Source organism: Henckelia pumila, chromosome 2 (assembly GCF_033568475.1).
Source record: "Henckelia pumila isolate YLH828 chromosome 2, ASM3356847v2, whole genome shotgun sequence".
Classification (NCBI taxonomy): Eukaryota; Viridiplantae; Streptophyta; class Magnoliopsida; order Lamiales; family Gesneriaceae; genus Henckelia; species Henckelia pumila.
The window spans coordinates 38,752,717-38,770,738 of NC_133121.1; the positions used below are offsets into that span (position 1 = coordinate 38,752,717).

Sequence of the window (18,022 nt, forward strand, 5' to 3'; positions counted from 1 at the left end):
GTGAGCTCAGTGCAGCCAAGGATTCGGACAAACCCTTGTCAGCTACAAAGGTCATTTCGCGAAGGACAGACTCAGCCAAGGGATTGGGTCCGATGCCAACAATCCGCAGGTCATCCCAATACATGGCCAGGAAGTTGGATCGGCATCGAACTGTGAGCGTCTCAGATCTTTTCGATATGATCTAACGAAAAGGGTCGCCATCTCAAGGAGCCGATCTCCCTGCCTCTACCTCCACTACCTTAGGGAGAGGACTCTTTGGGGCGTGCCTTTTTCGTTGCCACAACTGAGTTTTTGGCTGCTCAGGGGCCACCTGGACTTCATAAGAGGGCGTTCTCTCCGTTGTTAACTCACTTCAACTCTCTCCTCGGCTCGGGCAACTGCCTTATTTTTTTCTACAGCATTTCAGGTAGCAGGGTTCATGACTCTTTCCTCTGCACAAGTGAGGGGGTTAGCAAGGCCATGTAAAGACATAAAGATATAAAGGTAGAGGATAAGGTGAAGGGTGGTACCTACGTTACCCCAAACTAAAACGTTGACCGAGCTAAGCCCATGGTAACACAACACGTATTTTTCCAATAGGACATAAGTGTCAAAGTGCCTTCCCCTGATAGCCATTTGACCCCCTGTAAATAACTCTCCCCCCCCCCCCCCCAAAACCAGGGAGAGGGGCCGTAAGGGCGGGAGTGTATCTCTCCTAATGGAGCAGATGTCCCATGGGTCGGAAGGACAAACAAAGAAGTAAGAACTTTTCAAAAATTTGTTAGAACTCAAAGAACCCTAAAAAAATTTACTGTTGGGCCGACCTGAGAAGTAAAGGGGCTCTCCTCAGTTCTTTTAGGAACCATGAATGTACAGAATGTAAAACAATTGACCTCTAAACCTAAGGTCCTAAACAGAATAACAAAACTACATAGAGTTCAAAAGGAGTTGGGAATGAACTTCCAGAGGTTGAGTTGGTAATATCTGCTGAGCTTCTAGCAAATGTAGGGAATGGAAACCTAAAACCTCTTTTTAATTGGTCAACATAAAAAGTATAATACCCCTTTGGAGGCTGTTTGGCCCGCTCCTCAAAGTGAGGGATTATAAAATCATAATATGTGGGTGCGTGTGATAAAGCTCGTAACCGATCCTCATCCGAGGCCTTTAGCCCAAAAAGATACAGCTCGCGCCACGATGCATCTTGGGTGATATAATCGGCACCCTAGGAAACATGTTCCGAGCTAAGGTTGCATCGTGGTCAGGGTCCTTGCTTAACGGCTCGCCTGCAGAGGTGATTTCAAGGCGTTCATATTGATCCACCTCACGAAATACCTCCTCCGAGCTCTTAGGGCAAGGTCGGGAAGAAGAAGGCATGAGAAATATGTACTTTTGGGAGAATTTAAGAAAACCTGAGCTACTGAGAAAGGGTGAAAGTAAAATATCTTGAATTTATCCGAGGGGGTATTTGCAGGTAACATAAACGAAATCTAGTCGTTGATCTTAAAGCATCGGGCGGCCCAGATTGACTTGAAATTCAATAAATGGTGGTTAAATGGTAACGATGGCAAGTCTTATTAGTAGGAACCACGATAGTCAAAATTCCTCGGAGATCTCAGCTAAGAGGAAGCTTTAAGGCCATCTCGAGCAAGAAATTTTACGAACTTCTGGTCTTCGACGTCAGTTCAACTTCAAAGGGGGGATTTGTGATACCCCAGGATGAGCTCAGCCCATCCCACAGATAAGCTCAGCTCACCCCTCACCTCTCAAGGCCCCTAAGCCAAACTCCCAAGACCGCTAAGCTCCCAATGTCAAGCTCCCTCAGTCAAGCTCCCAGATTACTGATATACGAATCCGTAGAGAAGATTCTTAATCATTTTCGAGATTCAACCTTCCATCTTTAGAAGAGAATTTAAACAGATCCTTGTCGTGATTCACAGGATCGCGATCCCTATAATCAAGGATTCTTGTTAGGGAAAGACGACACTAAATCCGGTAGTCTCTCCTATAAATATCATGTTTGATCTTATTATGAGGGGTTTCACTTTTTAAATACACACACCACTCACTATGTTCTCTCATTCTCGTATCTGACTTGAACATTAGAGGGGATACGTTGGAAACACCTTTCGGCCCCCTTCTATCACTCTTGCTCGTGGTTTCAGGTCCTCTGCAGCTTGGGAAGACATTTCCAGCTCGACTCAATACCCTCATATCCAGTTCAGCAAGGACTTTTAGCTCGGTCAAGAGATCACATTTTTCTGCATCAAGTATCATTAATGATAATTCTCATGCAAATTCTTGATTAGATTAAGATAAAAGATGACAGGACAATAAATATTTAAATTAAGAGTAGGTCTCCATAAGACGGCCCGACCCGACCCATATTTATAATGAAAACCAATATTTTTCAAGGGTCGGATTAGGTCGAAAATCCAACTTACAAAATTGATCTTTGAGAGTATTTTATAGGAATTTTCGTGTTAAAACAACATATAAATTAAAAATAAAAGCCAGAAAACTGATGTTAAATTTTTTAATAAATTGCAATAACGTTGTTAGAGCATCCACAACCCTATCCATTAATAACACCAATAACACCCTCCACATCATCAAAAGTCATGGGTCTCACTGTTAATAACACATCCTTCTTTCCACCCACAATCCTATTAACATTAACACTCATTATTTATGGGTCCCACATTCCACTTAACATTATAAAATTATTTTATACTAAATAAATTCATTTTCTTTACATTTTATAATATATTTAAAATTATAATATTATTTTTTAAGTTTTAATTTAATTAATTTTAAAAATAAAAAAATCATTTTAATATATTTATTCAATACAACAAAATTATTAAATTCAAATGCAACAATAAATTTAAAAAAATCACAATACAAAGAAATTAAAAATAACAAATACAATATTAATTCACGGATTCATGTTGTTGTAATTCCCCCAGATATGCTCCACTAAGTCCGCGCGAAGTTGGTGATGAACTTGAGTGTCACGTAGCTCTGAATTTGTTCGAAGATAATCCTGAAAGCCTCGGTTGGAGCCTTGGATAGGTTGTGCAAGTTCATCCCCTTCATCGTTGTACCAATTTATCACGTGACCTCCCTCGTCCTCAATAATCATGTTATGCAAAATAATGCATGCTAACATTATTTGTTTTAACTTTTTCCTATACCAATAGCGAGTTGGGCCTCTGACAATCGCCCATCGAGATTGAAGCACCCCAAATGCCCGCTCGACATCTTTTCTTGCATATTCCTGTCTTTCCTTAAACAACTTTATCTTGGGATCCTCCGGGCAAGGAAAAGCTTTAACGAAAGTAGCCCACTCGGGATATATTTCATCTGTTAAATAATAACCTTTCGTATATGTAGTGTCGTTCACCGTGAAATTAATATCCGGCGCATTTCCTTGCAAGACGTTGTTGAAGATTGGAGATTCATATAACACGTTGATATCGTTGCGTGAACCGGCGACCCCAAAGAAGGCATACCAAATCCACAAGTCATGAGACGCGACCGCCTCTAGCACAATTGTTGGTGACCCATGTCCCCTTGTAAATTGACCTTTCCAAGCAACCGGACAATTTTTCCATTTCCAATGCATACAATCAAGGCTACCCAACATGTCAGGAAAGTCGTGTCTGTCATCATGCATTTGAAGAAGACATTGAACATCATCAGCATTTGGTCTTCTTAAGTACCTATCACCAAATATTTCAACCAAGTATTCGCAAAACTTGAAAAGACACCTGATGGCAGTGGATCCATACGTAGGTACTCATCAAGATGATCTGTAGGAACTCCGTAAGCCAGTTGACGAATCGCAGCGGTGCATTTTTGTAGTGGTGACAACCCTTTTCTTCGCACAACATCTTCCCTTTGTTGAAAAAACGTCGAATGATTCTCTAAGGCAGTCACTATGCGGAGGAATAACTCTCTTCTCATTCGAAAATGTCTTCGAAATATTCCGTCATGATACACCGGGTTTGTAGAGAAATAATCATTGACGAGCCTCTCATGATCGGCTTCACGATTTCTTTGGATGAACCTCCTTCTTCTGCGTGTTCTCTCCTCTGATATGCTTCCATAACTTTTTGGTGTTGCTAAAGTACCATTAACATCAGTTCTTCTACCGGATCATCATCTTTCTCATCGATTTGAACATTAACTTCTTCTTCGCTTGTCGAGCTGGAACTTGAGCTAGATTTGTCCGTGGAATGAGACATGTTCGGAGGAAATATGTTGTTGTATATATGTTTGTGAAAGGTATCTTAGTGAAATGCAAATATCTTAGCACAATATGTCTATATATAAAGGATATCTTGCAACGACTAGTTTCCAACGGCTATTTTGCAACGACTAGATTCTAACGGCTAGTTTGCAACGGATAGTTTCTAACGAATATTTTGCAACGGATAGTTTAATACATTCATCAACTTTTTCAAATTGTATACTTTAATATATATTCTTTATTTTTATATTATTTTAATAAAAAAAAGTCTCTAAAATTGATTGTAGTAGATACCTAATGTGGCTTGCATTCTTAGAGAATCCACATAACTTGAGCAATCCAACAACTTTAATAATTATACCAATTCCACCATCTTTTCTTTCCTTTTTCGTTCTATATTTCTTTTATCAAACCCATTTTGCTTCAAAGATAAGATTATTTGCTTAACACCATCTATTTATATATCTTTGAAAACTATTAATTAACTCAATATGTTTTGAAAATAAATTTTGTTTATTTCGAAAAAATTTAAAAGTTGATTTTATTTGTCTTCATTTAGTTTAATCTAATTAGTCAAGTCGTTGGATAATTAGAAATTTGATATTACTAGTTTCTAATGACTAGTTTTCAAAGTTGATAAAAATTTTAAATCACAATAATTGGAACCACACTAATTAAACATTATAATCACTCGAAAAGCAAATAATTAAAAATTACAATCACTCGAAACCACTATAATTTAAAATTACAATCACTCGGAAATATAGTACTTCTACATTACAATCACTCGAAAATACAATAACTAAACAATACAAACACTCCGAAATGCAATAATTAAACAATACAATCAATCGAAATGCGCAAACAGTTTAGATATTCCAACTCGACCTGATATCCTTGCACAAACATTCATGTATGATAAGTTGCTCAGTAGTCATTTGCGAGGTGTCTTTGTTCAAGATCTCGTACTCCTTCAACTTCAATCGACGATTCTTAGCTTCTGCATTGGACAAAGAAGCTTTTGCATTAATCTCCTCAACTTCAAGTTGTTTTTGTTTCAGATCGACTTCAGACTTCTTTACGTTTGTGTACTCGTTGAACTTTGAAAAAATACTGTCATAGTTTACTGTCAGATCCTCCATGGTCGATTTGACTTTGTCTTTTCCCTTTTTTTATGCTTCCTTCCTACCCATTGGACGAGTATCTTTGTCATCTATGTCTATGCTCACATTTTGGTTGGAAGATGTGTTGCTTGCTCCTGACTCAGAGGTCTTCGTTTTCTTTGTGGCCACAAAGTGATCATCGGATTGTAGAGTAAACATTGGACGATCTTTAACAATTCTCCACACATGTTCGAGGTTGAACGCAACACCATTGTTTTCTTCGCGATATTTTTCATACGCAAACCTCAATATGTCTTCGTCACTGTGACAACTGCGATCTAAACTATAAATACTATTGTAATTTGCGTTGAATCGATTTACCTTCTTCTGGATTGTGTTGTGCCAATGTGACCGTATAACATTAGCTTTTCTGTTGTTTGAACATGCAGGACGATTGTCATTGTAGTAGCTTGCGACACGTCCCCAAAATGCATCGGCCTTCTGGTCATTGCCGATTATTGGATCATCACTGATTGTGACAAAACTTCTCGCCAAGACCGCATCTTCAACCTTTGTCCAAGTCGAACGCTTTCTCGTACCCTCAGCATCAGGAACCGTTTTTTCTAAATTCACCACCTCGATTGGGGATTCACGATCGGAAAGTTGAGTCTCTGGGACAAAAGTCGGAGATGCAGGTTCAGTCGGCATCGAAGATGAAAAATGCGTACCAGTTGTGTGTGGGAAACCAAAGCCTTGAAGAACCGGCGGCGTGAATTGTGGATGACTCGTGTTTTGCCAATATTCGGCTGAAAGCGGTTGTTGTGGACCTCTGGGGATATAATTTGGATGACTCATAAAATTTCCAAAGCCTTGGAAATTTTGAAGGTTTTGTGGAGGAAACTGCATAGTTGGAAATGGATGTGGATATTGATGAGTTGGTGGAATTTGTGGATTTTGGGAAGATGAATTTTCTTGCGAGTTTTGTGTAGAATTCAACAAATATCTAAGATATACCCTCGTATTTTCATCCATTTCGGATAGAAAATAAGATTTCAGAAAAGAGTACAAAGATATAGGAGAGAATGAAAGTAGAATTGAAAAGTGTTGGAAGTGGAATGAATTTTGGTGTTAGCATTGGTGAGTATTTATAGATGAAAATTCTAACTAGCCGTTAGAATTTATTTATTTAATTAATTATTTTTTTTTATTAAAAAATAAAATAAATTAAATAACAATAAAAAAGTTTCCGTTAAAAAATGCAGTAGTTTGACACAATCTGACAAATAATTGAAAATATTACCGTTATTTATTATTATTTAAATTAAAATTTTAAAAAAAATTAAAAAAAACAAAATAATGCAGGTGCAGACTCTCTTCCTGGCGCGTGCAAGCACGCGCTAGAAAGAAAGTGATGGGGCGTGCAAGCACGCCCCATTTTGTAAAAAAAAAAAAGAAAAGGAAGAGAACGCCCATTTTCTTTCTCTTGTGTGTGGGTGTTAATAACACCCAACCACAATGCTATGAACACCCACATGGGTTTTCATTGGGTGTTAATAACACCCAATGAACACCCATTGTGGGTGCTCTTACACCATTTACCCAAAACATTGCAATTGTTTGCGAGGACAACGATGTGGCATGGGCGAAGCAACATACGTATAGATTAAAATACCTCATATTGAATTTTAAAAGAAACAAAAAATTTTGAATATAATTTTTACAACAACCAAGCATTCATTTTACCAAACTTTTCGAATATTTAAAGAGATCACTATGATTAGAACAAAGAAATACTTCTGTAAAAAAAAAAACAAACAAAGAAATACCATATTTTTTTAAAAAAGAGGGGGGAAAAAAGAGAAATTTTCGAATCTTTAAAGTCATCACTATGAGACAGAGAGAGAGTTTTTTGCCGGCTTCTTCCGAGTTACGAAGTCCAATTCCTTTGTGAAAACATGATTAAGACTGATCCTGTTCTAATTGTTTAGAATATTACAATTACGGATTAAATATTTGCAAAGTTGAAGCTTGAAAGCATTAACAAATACCATTTCAAAACCGACTCAGTCCAAATATTCTGCTTCTAATGGTATACATAAATGACAGGTCTCTTTAATACAATAATGAAATTATTAGACAACTCGAATTCATGATAACATATATAAGTAAAATATGAAGTAGACCACAAAACATATCGAATACATGCTCACTTTCAAGACAAAAAACAAAGTAGTTTTATTCTTCGGACTGTATTTGCTTCTAGACTCCAAACAATCTCACGAAAAGAGAGTTCCATCAAAGAAACACGGACACAAAACTGTCACATAGGAAGAAATTTTAAGAATGAATGCTTGAGATGGTTCAACTGAGAAGTGACCTTGTCAAGTGCTCGCGAGCTGTGGCTAGAGCTTGAGATATCGTCTGCAAAAAACAAAACTCAAACTTAGCGTCACAAAAATATATCGAACAGTGGGTTGACATATAAGAATAGATTCTTCTACAATCCCTCAAAACTGTGCATGAGACTTTCATCTCACACAGCTGGCTGTTCAAGTTATTAAAAGAAAGAAAAGATCAGTACTACCGCAACTTCTAACAATAAATTCTACGTACAACACATAATGAAGTGATTCTGTGGTGATTCTCTTTTGTGTTCGTTTTGCCACAGAGACTTTGTATAGAAGAATCGACTGGGATCACAAATTTCTCAAGCAGTTTGAATAATATTCAATTTATATTATAATCGGATTCAAGTCTGTTTCAAGCATATTGAAATATATTTTCAAAGAGCACTTCAACCTGAATCATTTTATTCGATAAGCTCGTGACTCGTGAGCTTATGATATTTACTCTTATTTCATAAATATAACAAATCACAAGCTCAAACCGAAATTAAAACATTTGCTTAAGAGTGTTACGGACTTCAATATTTTAAGCAATGAGTAATTTAACTTAAACTAAAAGAATGGAGCTAGAATTTGAATCGTAGATTGAGCTGAACTCGAACCCAACTACACAAGACAATTCGTTTTCAAATTTTGAGCCGAATAAATTCAAGCTCAGGATAGAATGTTAAGCAATGAGTAATACTTAATTTGATTTGGTTTGCTTAATCCCCTTGCACATACAACCCACCTGCGCACATTACTGTGTGAGAGATATAGAGATATAGATGATGCTCCAATGCCTCCGTGGGCAAATATCAAAACTCAGCAATTTTTTCCCCAAAAAAAAAAATATGCAACACCAAGTGAAGTTATTATAGTGTAGTTTTTTGTATGTAGCTCAGCCCTACGAACCACACGTTGTGCACCTTATGATGTGAGGCATAGATCTGTAAATAATGTTGAGCTTGAGCTTGATCAATATCATAGATACAAACATAATCGACTAAAAGCACCTGCTCAGACAGCGATCCTCCATCATCCATACTGTGGGTTGCAACTTTTCCAGCAATAGCACTACCATCAGTTTCAAGAATAATCCTGCCATCACATAACCATAGGAAAAAAATGTGACCCAAAAAAAAGGAAATTATGGATGGCCACACTTTATATTTAGAAATTGAAGATATGATTAGGTTAACTAGGTTGAATGGCAGATATGTGAAATGATTCAAACTTATAAAATCAAGATTACTGACGCAGACCACAAGGGACTAATCCACTGGGACTTATCTAACAGAAACACTAATTAAAAGGATGGTCCAAATGATGTGTTAATAGCATAACTAAAACCCGGTACCGGGTTTTAGTGGTCGGGGACGAGTTGGACATCATTGGTTGGGCAGCTGAAAATTTCTCTCTCTCTATATATATTTATATATATATATATATATATAGTTTTGATCTCGCACCCTAGTGTGCAAGAAATCCGTGAGCGACTGCTAAAAAAATAGAAACTGCTGAAACACACTAATATCACAGTGTTTTAGCAGTCGCCCACGGATTTCCTACAGATTAGGGTATGGGGATCAAGACTATATATATATATATATAAAGTGCGCTTCGTTAAGGTAAACGATTACGTGCTTCAACCATTCCAGCCTTTAGCAAATTTCATTAATATCAAAATCATGAACTACGTACATACCCTCCATCAACAATCTCGTCAAGGCACAAAAGAATCAGATCCAAGTTCTCGAGTGCCTCCCTTTGTTCAACATTGTTCCTAATTTACCAAAACAAACACTCATATAAATTCATAAAAAGCATTTATCAAGGTCCAAAAGTAGAGGAAAATTACAACATAAAGTAAAACCTGAGGAGCAGGGTAACTGCATCAAAGAAACCCTGCAGTACAGTTGCTAGGATCAGTTCATTCTCATCATCACTCCCAGTCACGAAGAAGTGCAGATCTTGAACAAATTTATACACAATAATGTTGTTCTCCATCATAGTTATCTCCGCTGCAGACCAATTAAACAAATGCATTAAACAACTCAAATAACAATTACCTTAACTAGCAATTATATTCATAAAAACTTCTACTAGTGACAAAAGAGCAACCAGACAAGCTGCTATTTTCGAGGGATTCAACCTACCTTGAAGTGGTAGCAGGCATTATTTCCCAACCAGAACATGAACAATTTTATGAGTGTAACCATAAACATAACACATCCCTCAACTTGATATCTTATACTGCAGATAATGTCAATGAAAAGTCACAGTAAAACCTCAAGCATAATTATACCTTCAGTTCGAGCATTAGACTTTTGAGTTTTCGTAAAAACGGACTTCTCAAAGGCCAGCCTTGCAGCGTTTGTCGGCCAGTCATCTGAATAGTACTTAACCGCAACACGTTTCCCTTCAGAATCCAATAGCAGCATGTTTTTTATAGTAGGGCAAGCCTCCTATATTGTTCATACACTCTTGAACAAAATCATTACCGAAACCCATAAAGCCAATCATGTAAAATTTCACAGTTCCTAGCTAAACATCAATAATTAATCATAAAATTACCAAGGTACTAAACACATACAGTACATTTCATTAACCCACATCTGGTTCGAAAGTGATTGTGGAAATTGATAAGTTTGAGGGGCTCTCCTATCTAGAAGAGTGCTTATATGGTTCTGGGCTCTCTTTTGGGTTTACAACCAAACATTGGAGCGTTCATTGAGACTTGATATAGCATAGAGGCAATCTAGGAAAAAGCTACCATCAGGTCAATGTTGTTAATATTGCCCGTGTTCATAACAGAAGTTGGATTAAGGTTCATGCACCAAATAAATTAAAGTTCTGTAGAGTTGGCTGCCATGGATCCTGGCTTCACAAAGTATGGACACTATTGTGATGTCAATCGACTCCGTACACAATTGTAGAATGACTAGTAAACTTGAGGAGCTCTTCCAGTCGGCAAGATAGTCTTTTATAAATTTTGGTTCTTCAACAAGGATTATGACCTAACCATAGGTATAAACTTCAGAGAATCTAAATAACACATGAGAAAATCATAGATGCCTGGTCATTCATCATGATCATTCACATTACATCAGAATTATACACAAGAAATGTGGGGGCGAGTGAACGTATTTAGGTGCAAGTTTCCCCTGCCCATGATGCATCTCATTCAAAGACACATTCTTATTATCGCATATAAACAATCAGAAATCATCATCCTTCGAAACACTGAAAAGTTGGAAATTACACTGAAAAAGAATACATTGTCCTGAATCCACTTTACACGCAAGAACACACACAATCATGGACTCAAGTCCCCATAAAACTGCACGAATTTTGAATTGCACCGGAATCATTTTCGCGGTTTTTTGAAAAAACATGTATTAAAAAAAGATCAAAGCAAATCAGATCTACTAAAAAGACAACCTATGAAATGCCGAACTTATTAAATGATCTAGGATAACGAAATGAAATGAAGATTGCATAAAGTGTAGAAAAAACATACTCGACTGAGAAAGGTGGCCATTGATAGAGAATGAATTTGAGAGATTATTTATTTCGTTGGCAAGAAAAGAATCACTGAATCCAAGCAGAAAACAGAAGATCTGAGCTGAGTTCTTCGATTTGTTGGGGGGATGCTATCTCTTCTGACCAATGGACCGCAAAAGTTGTAATGGCCCGGTCAGTCAAATAAATCCAACCCATTTGATTCGGTAGCCCATAAATTATGCCGACCCGTTTAAGTATCAATGGGTACTACCTATATATCAAGTATCAAACTCATATTAAACCCGCCAGACAGTCAGATTCATAATATTTTTGGATATTTTTTTTATTATCAAATTAATGATATTTCTTAATCTAAAATTCCAAAAAAATAGATTAGATAAATATATAATTAAATTTAAAAGTATAGATATAGATATTATTTCAAGTTATGTATTGACCCGTCCCAGTTCACATGTTTAATGAGACTAAAGCATGCAATTAACTTAAGATAAACATAATAAAATAAAATAGCGGAACTTAGTTTAATACAACCCAATTGAAAGTATATAAATATCCAAAATTTGATACAACCATAAAGAGTATGAAATACAAAAATTGAAAGGAAACCCGCAACTAACTCCTCGGAATCACTGTAGACTATGCATCAACTACCACTCTCACTGGGTCCATCCAACCTTAGATCTATCCCGTGGAATAGGGTTTCAAGAAATACAACCGAGGATGTGAGCAATAACAGAGTTAACTACGAAAATATGAGTATACACATGTTATGAGTGCGTGAATGCAAATGTAAAGGGTACCGTAAACCTATCACGGTCGAACTCTGCTCAGTCAAGAAGGCGCCATGGTATGTAACACATTGAAACGTCTCATCAGGAGATGACACACATACCAGAATACACTGTGGATATAGTTGATCTGATCTCATACTAGTGAGTCCAACCATCACTAAGAAAAAGTAAGGGGCTGAGCGATCCCGCTACATGCTATAACAAGGGATATATATCTAGCATGTTTATGTGCACAATATATATTTGTATATTGTTTACATAAACATGCTAGATAAACATGCAACACATAGAACATGTATGCTCAACTAAAATATCTCGGATAGAAATTTCGCACCTCTAAACATCAATTTAGCCACTCTATTGGATTGTTTAGTGCGTGTATATGGGGTGAATACACCACTTCAAATTTTTCTTGTCAAATAATAAGCTCAGTTGTGATGACAACTAAACTACCAGCTCTTTCTTGATTGTCAATGTCAATCCACCAACAAAGTTTGCGCGGAAGGAGGTCAAATGACAAATTGAACGCAAATATAATAACTCGACTAAAATATAGATGACACACAATATGTTTCTGGATGTTCAGAGATTAAAAACTCCTACGTCACCCGTTCTTATTTTTGGAAAGGATTCACTAGAAAATTTGAGTATTATAAGTAATTTGCGAGGCCCCGATCAGTAAGGACTAAAGACTGCCTCGACCAACACTCGTAGTACTTAACTCAATACGATACACAGTCCTCAACTATTTTTACAAGTATAAACTTTACACTTTGAAAAACTTACCACAATGTATCCTAATTGATCAGATATATGACTTGAGTGAGTGTGCTATATCAGTTTCTGTAAATTTTTTATTTTGAAAGTATGACCGAAATCTTGATAGTAACGATAGCTTCGAATGTATAGAAACTTCAAGCCTATTTATAGGAACTGATTGCAACGGTCATAAATTCATACGAAAGTATATGTTCCTCTCAATAAATATATGTTGCCTTGAGTTGTAAGTCTTGGAAACAATTTCTAAAATATAGTACAACTCTGTCCACTAACACTTTTGAAGCATCTACATTGTACTATTGTCCTTTTTTGAAAATGGCTAAAAATCAATTCTGAAGATTTTTGATAGTGTTGGGAATGTTTAAGGCTCAGTGACTGACAATCTTGAATATACTTGATATGTGTCAGTTGTCATTAACATCAGTTAAGATCAATTCAGTTGAGCAGCCTTAACTAGTCGAGAATTTCTTCAAGTCATGGTTGAGTCGTAGTCTTTAGTCGTTAAATTCTCTACTAATTGCAGTCTTGGATTCCTTGAAGAATTCAGTTGTCTAGTCAGGTTGAGTAAATACAGTTGCGGTACATGACCTAGTTCACTTACTTGTCCAGTTGAGTAACTCAGTTCAGTTGTCTAAAATCGTCTACTTGATTTACTTGACTTAGTCTCTTATTTTTGCATATCACCAAAACTTTATAGTTGGTTTTCCAAAAATTTCCTCCTTTTGATGTTTGACAAAATTAAGCTTTAAGTTATTTTGGCAATAATTATTGTCTGTTTGTATCTTGATTGATTGCTGTTCTTTGTAACTGATAAATTTTCTGTTCTCTTTCTCCCTTTTTGACAAACACAATAGTCGCTTTTAGAGAAACTAGAATTTTGAACTTGTAGATAAATGGAACTGATTGATAAAGTGATTGATTTAGAATTTTCTGTTCTCTTCCACCTTGTTTAACTACTGCGGTGGGAAGTATGGCCCCGATGGCCTGTGTTAGAGCTACCTCTGCCTTAGGATCCCTGATGGCCTCCTCTAGATGGATCGGTTCCCGGCATGGTTTACAGAAACGGTATCGAACAGCCGTTCCGGAACTGGAACAAGAGGTACCTTGACGAAGTTCCAAGGATTGAAGGTAGATGATTTGGGCCGGCATTTCAGTGTTGAAGACGGCGATTTAATGGTGGAACGGCACGAAATCGGAATAAGAGGAATTTTGGAGATAAATTTTTGAAACGAAACACAAACAGGCATGGGAGAAAAATAAAAGTTAGAAGAAAGAGAGAGAGAGCAAGTGGGGTGGAGTTCATGCTACCCTTGAGGTAGCTACCCTCAAGGGTGATTCAATGGACCAGATCACATTTGCACCCCAAATGATTTGATCTGGTCCATTCAATGGCCCTTGGGATAGCTACCCCAAGGGTAGCATCGACACCACCAACAAGTGGACGCCAATTCAATTTGAGGCGTGAAAAAAATTAAAAAGAAAGAGAGATAAGATGGGTCGTCAGCAACCGGGACACTTCTCTAAAGTGTGCCCTCAACGTAATAGAGATAGAGCTCAGAGTGGGAGTTCGTCTAGACCTGCAGCTCAGCCGGAGAGGCAGTCGTCTGCAGTGCACTCTTTCCAACCCCAGCAACAGCAGAACAGACAGGGAGGTAGCTCTAGTGCAAATCAGCCTCCGAGACAGCAAGTACGAGTCTTTGCATTGACAGAGGATCAGGCTCAGGCAGCACCTGACGATGTCATAGCAGGTAACTGTTCGATTTTCGGTCATTCTGCTCATGTCTTGATAGATACAGGTGCTTCCCATTCCTTTATCTCTGAGAAATATGTGTTATTGCATGCTTTGCCAACTGAATTGTTTCCTACAGTAGTAGCTGTTACTTCACCTTTGGGTGGAGGAATTGTTTCTGTCCGACTAGTCAGGAACTGTGAACTTTGTTTTGAGGGGAATTTGTTAGAATTCGACTGTATTGTACTTGGGCTGTCAGATTTTGATTGTATTGTTGGGATAGATGCTTTAACCAAGTACAGGGCGACAGTTGATTGTTTTCTGAAGGTTGTCAGGTTCAGACCTGAAATGGCAGACGAGTGGAAATTCTTTGGTAAGGGTTCTCGATCTAGAATTCCTTTGATTTCAGTGTTATCTATGACTCGTTTGTTACAGAGAGGTGCAGAAGGATTTTTGGTTTATGCGGTTGATGTACTGAAATCTAGCCCAGCTTTGGTTGACTTACCAGTGGTTAGAGATTTTGCTGATGTGTTTTCGGAAGATGTTCCTGGATTGCCACCCATTCGAGAGGTTGAATTCAGCATTGACTTAGTGCCAGGTACTCAACCTATTTCAAAAGCTCCTTATCGTATGGCACTTGTTGAATTGAGAGAGTTGAAGGAGCAGCTTGAGGATTTGATTGCCAAGGGATACATCAGACCTATTGTATCGCCTTGGGGTGCTCCTGTTCTATTCGTTCGGAAGAAGGATGGTTCTATGCGGCTCTGTATCGACTACCGTCAATTGAATCTGGCTACAGTTAAGAACAGGTATCCTTTACCCCGAATAGATGACTTGTTCGATCAACTGCAGGGTTCTTCTGTCTACTCTAAGATTGATCTGAGGTCAGGCTACCATCAGCTGAGAGTGCGAGAGGAAGATGTTCCTAAGACCGCATTCAGAACGAGGTATGGTCACTTTGAGTTTATAATCATGCCGTTCGGTTTGACTAACGCTCCAGCTGTTTTTATGGGTTTGATGAACCGTATCTTTCAGCGTTATTTAGATGAGTTCGTCATTATCTTCATCGATGATATTCTTATCTACTCGAAGAACCGTACTGACCATGCAGAGCACTTGAGAATCGTCTTGCAGATTTTACGAGTTGAGCAGTTGTTTGCCAAGCTATCGAAATGCGAATTCTGGTTAGATCGAGTTGTCTTTCTCGGTCATATTATTTCTGAAGATGGGATTTCTGTCGATCCCAGCAAAATCGAAGCGGTTATGAATTGGCCTAGACCTACTTCAGTGCCGGAGATCCGAAGTTTCATGGGTTTAGCTGGTTATTACCGTCGTTTCATCGAGGGTTTCTCGTCTATTGCCAAGCCTATTACCCAGCTGACTCAGAAGAATGCGCCTTTTGTCTGGACTGCAGATTGTGAGGCTAGCTTTGTTGATCTGAAGAGGAGACTGACCAGTGCTCCAATTCTTTCTATTCCGAAGGGTACTGGAGGTTTCACAGTGTATTGTGATGCTTCTAACCGAGGTTTGGGTTGTGTTCTTATGCAGCATAAGCATGTGATAGCGTATGCATCGAGGCAGCTGAAACCGCACGAGACTCGTTATCCTGTTCATGATCTTGAACTTGCAGCGATTGTATTTGCTTTGAAGATCTGGCGTCACTATCTTTATGGTGAGTCTTTCGAGATCTTTTCTGATCATAAGAGTCTTAAGTACTTGTTTTCACAGGCAGAGCTGAATATGAGACAGAGAAGATGGTTAGATCTGTTGAAGGATTTTGATTGTGAGATCAAGTATTATCCAGGGAAGTCGAATGCAGTTGCAGATGCCTTGAGCCGAAAGCTTTGTTCTTTATCTCTTTCAACTATCGGTGTTTCTCAGTTGGTCGATGATTGTTGCACTTCTGGTTTAGAGTTTGAAACAGATAGGGAGACTATCAGAGTGTTTGCTATTCAAGCCGAGCCGGAGTTGTTTGTTGCAATCAGAGAAGCACAGAAGTCTGAGCCGAGCATTCAGGTTTCAGTAGAGAAAGTCAGAACTGGGCATCAGTCAGAATTCCAGGTTAGAGATGACGTTTTATTTGTGAATAACCGTATTGTTGTGCCTGATATTTCGGAGTTGAGACAGCGTATTCTCCGAGAGGCTCATTGCAGTCGGTTTAGCGTTCATCCTGGAGGTCGTAAGATGTACAACGATCTGAAGAGTCAGTTCTGGTGGAAGAGAATGAAGGACGATGTTGCGAGATTTGTATCTCGGTGTTTGAATTGTCAGCAAGTGAAAGCAGAGCGGAAGCGACCAGGTGGTCTTTTGCACAGCCTATCTGTTCCTGAATGGAAATGGGATCACATTTATATGGATTTTGTCACGAAGCTACCACGATCCGTTCGAGGATGCGATGCTATTTGGGTAGTGATCGACCGATTGACGAAGTCTGCGTGTTTTATTCCGTACAGGATGACGTATCGTCATGATCAGATGGCTGAGTTGTATGTTAGCAATGTTGTGAGATTGCATGGTGTGCCGAAGTCGATCGTTTCAGACAGAGATCCTAGATTCACTTCTCACTTCTGGCACAGTCTTCAGGGGGCACTTGGTACTCGATTGCATCTGAGTACAGCTTATCATCCTCAGACAGATGGACAGTCAGAGCGGACTATCCAGACGTTGGAGGATATGCTGCGAGCAGTAGTGCTAGACTTTGGCACTAGTTGGCAGGATTCTTTGCCTCTTGTCGAGTTTTCTTACAACAACAGCTTCCAAGCGAGTATCGGTATGGCGCCTTTTGAGGCTTTGTATGGTAGAAAGTGCCGATCTCCGTTGTTTTGGGATGAATTGTCCGAGTCACCAGATTTGGAACCGGAGATGCTTAGAGATATGGCAGAGCAGGTTAAGATCATTCAGACCAGAATGAAGTCAGCTCAAGATAGACAGGCGAAGTATGCGAATGTCAGACGTCGACCTCTGAGTTTTGAGCAGGGAGACTGTGTATTCCTTAAGATTTCTCCGTTCAGAGGCACCGTCAGATTCGGTAAGAGAGGAAAGTTATTTCCGAGATTCATCGGTCCGTACGAGATTCTCGAGAAGATAGGCGATCTTGCCTACAGACTTGCACTTCCTCCGTCTTTATCTGGTATTCACGACGTTTTTCACGTCTCTATGCTGCAAAAGTATAATCCAGATCCTTCTCATATCCTTCAGCCAGACGAAGCCGAGTTAGACGAGACCCTGAGCTATTTTGAGCGACCGATTCAGATCCTTGATCGGAAAGAAAAGCAACTCAGAACCAAGTTGATTCCATTGGTGAAAGTGCAGTGGAGCCGTCACGGCGTCGAGGAAGCGACTTGGGAGACAGAATCTGACATGAGACAGCGATTTCCGGAGTTATTCGGATGACGTGAGTTCTTCTTACTGTCTTTAGTTCTTTATTCTATCTTTGAGTTGTGGTTCTCGTTGATTTCGAGGACGAAATCTCTTCT

General features: G+C 38.6%; 2 protein-coding genes across 2 annotated transcripts; both read right to left on the reverse strand.

Moving 5' to 3' along the window:
- Positions 1-5,403: 5,403 nt before the first annotated feature.
- LOC140877514 (glutathione S-transferase T3-like) lies at positions 5,404-6,366 on the reverse strand. Its single transcript, XM_073281052.1, has one exon. The coding sequence runs from the start codon at positions 6,364-6,366 to the stop codon at positions 5,404-5,406; it is 963 nt and encodes a 320-aa protein (XP_073137153.1).
- A 1,031-nt stretch (positions 6,367-7,397) lies between these two features.
- LOC140882406 (coatomer subunit zeta-2-like) lies at positions 7,398-11,423 on the reverse strand. Its single transcript, XM_073288395.1, has 6 exons — positions 11,242-11,423; positions 10,027-10,186; positions 9,595-9,742; positions 9,427-9,504; positions 8,735-8,819; positions 7,398-7,755 (listed from the first exon to the last, which is right to left on the reverse strand). Exons 1-6 carry the CDS (start codon positions 11,260-11,262, stop codon positions 7,696-7,698), a joined length of 552 nt encoding a protein of 183 aa, XP_073144496.1. The 5' UTR covers positions 11,263-11,423; the 3' UTR covers positions 7,398-7,695.
- Between the last annotated feature and the right edge of the window lie 6,599 nt (positions 11,424-18,022).

Bases quoted from the DNA above. Each gene is read 5' to 3' on its own strand.
- LOC140877514 (XM_073281052.1), bottom strand. From the start codon at position 6,366: ATGGATGAAAATACGAGGGTATATCTTAGATATTTGTTGAATTCTACA.
- LOC140882406 (XM_073288395.1), bottom strand. From the start codon at position 11,262: ATGGCCACCTTTCTCAGTCGA. The intron at 8,820-9,426 runs GTATGTACGTAG...ATGTGATGGCAG, and splicing joins GACGAGATTGTTGATGGAGG to GATTATTCTTGAAACTGATG. The intron at 7,756-8,734 runs GTGCTTTTAGTC...TGTTTTTTGCAG, and splicing joins GAGGATCGCTGTCTGAGCAG to ACGATATCTCAAGCTCTAGC.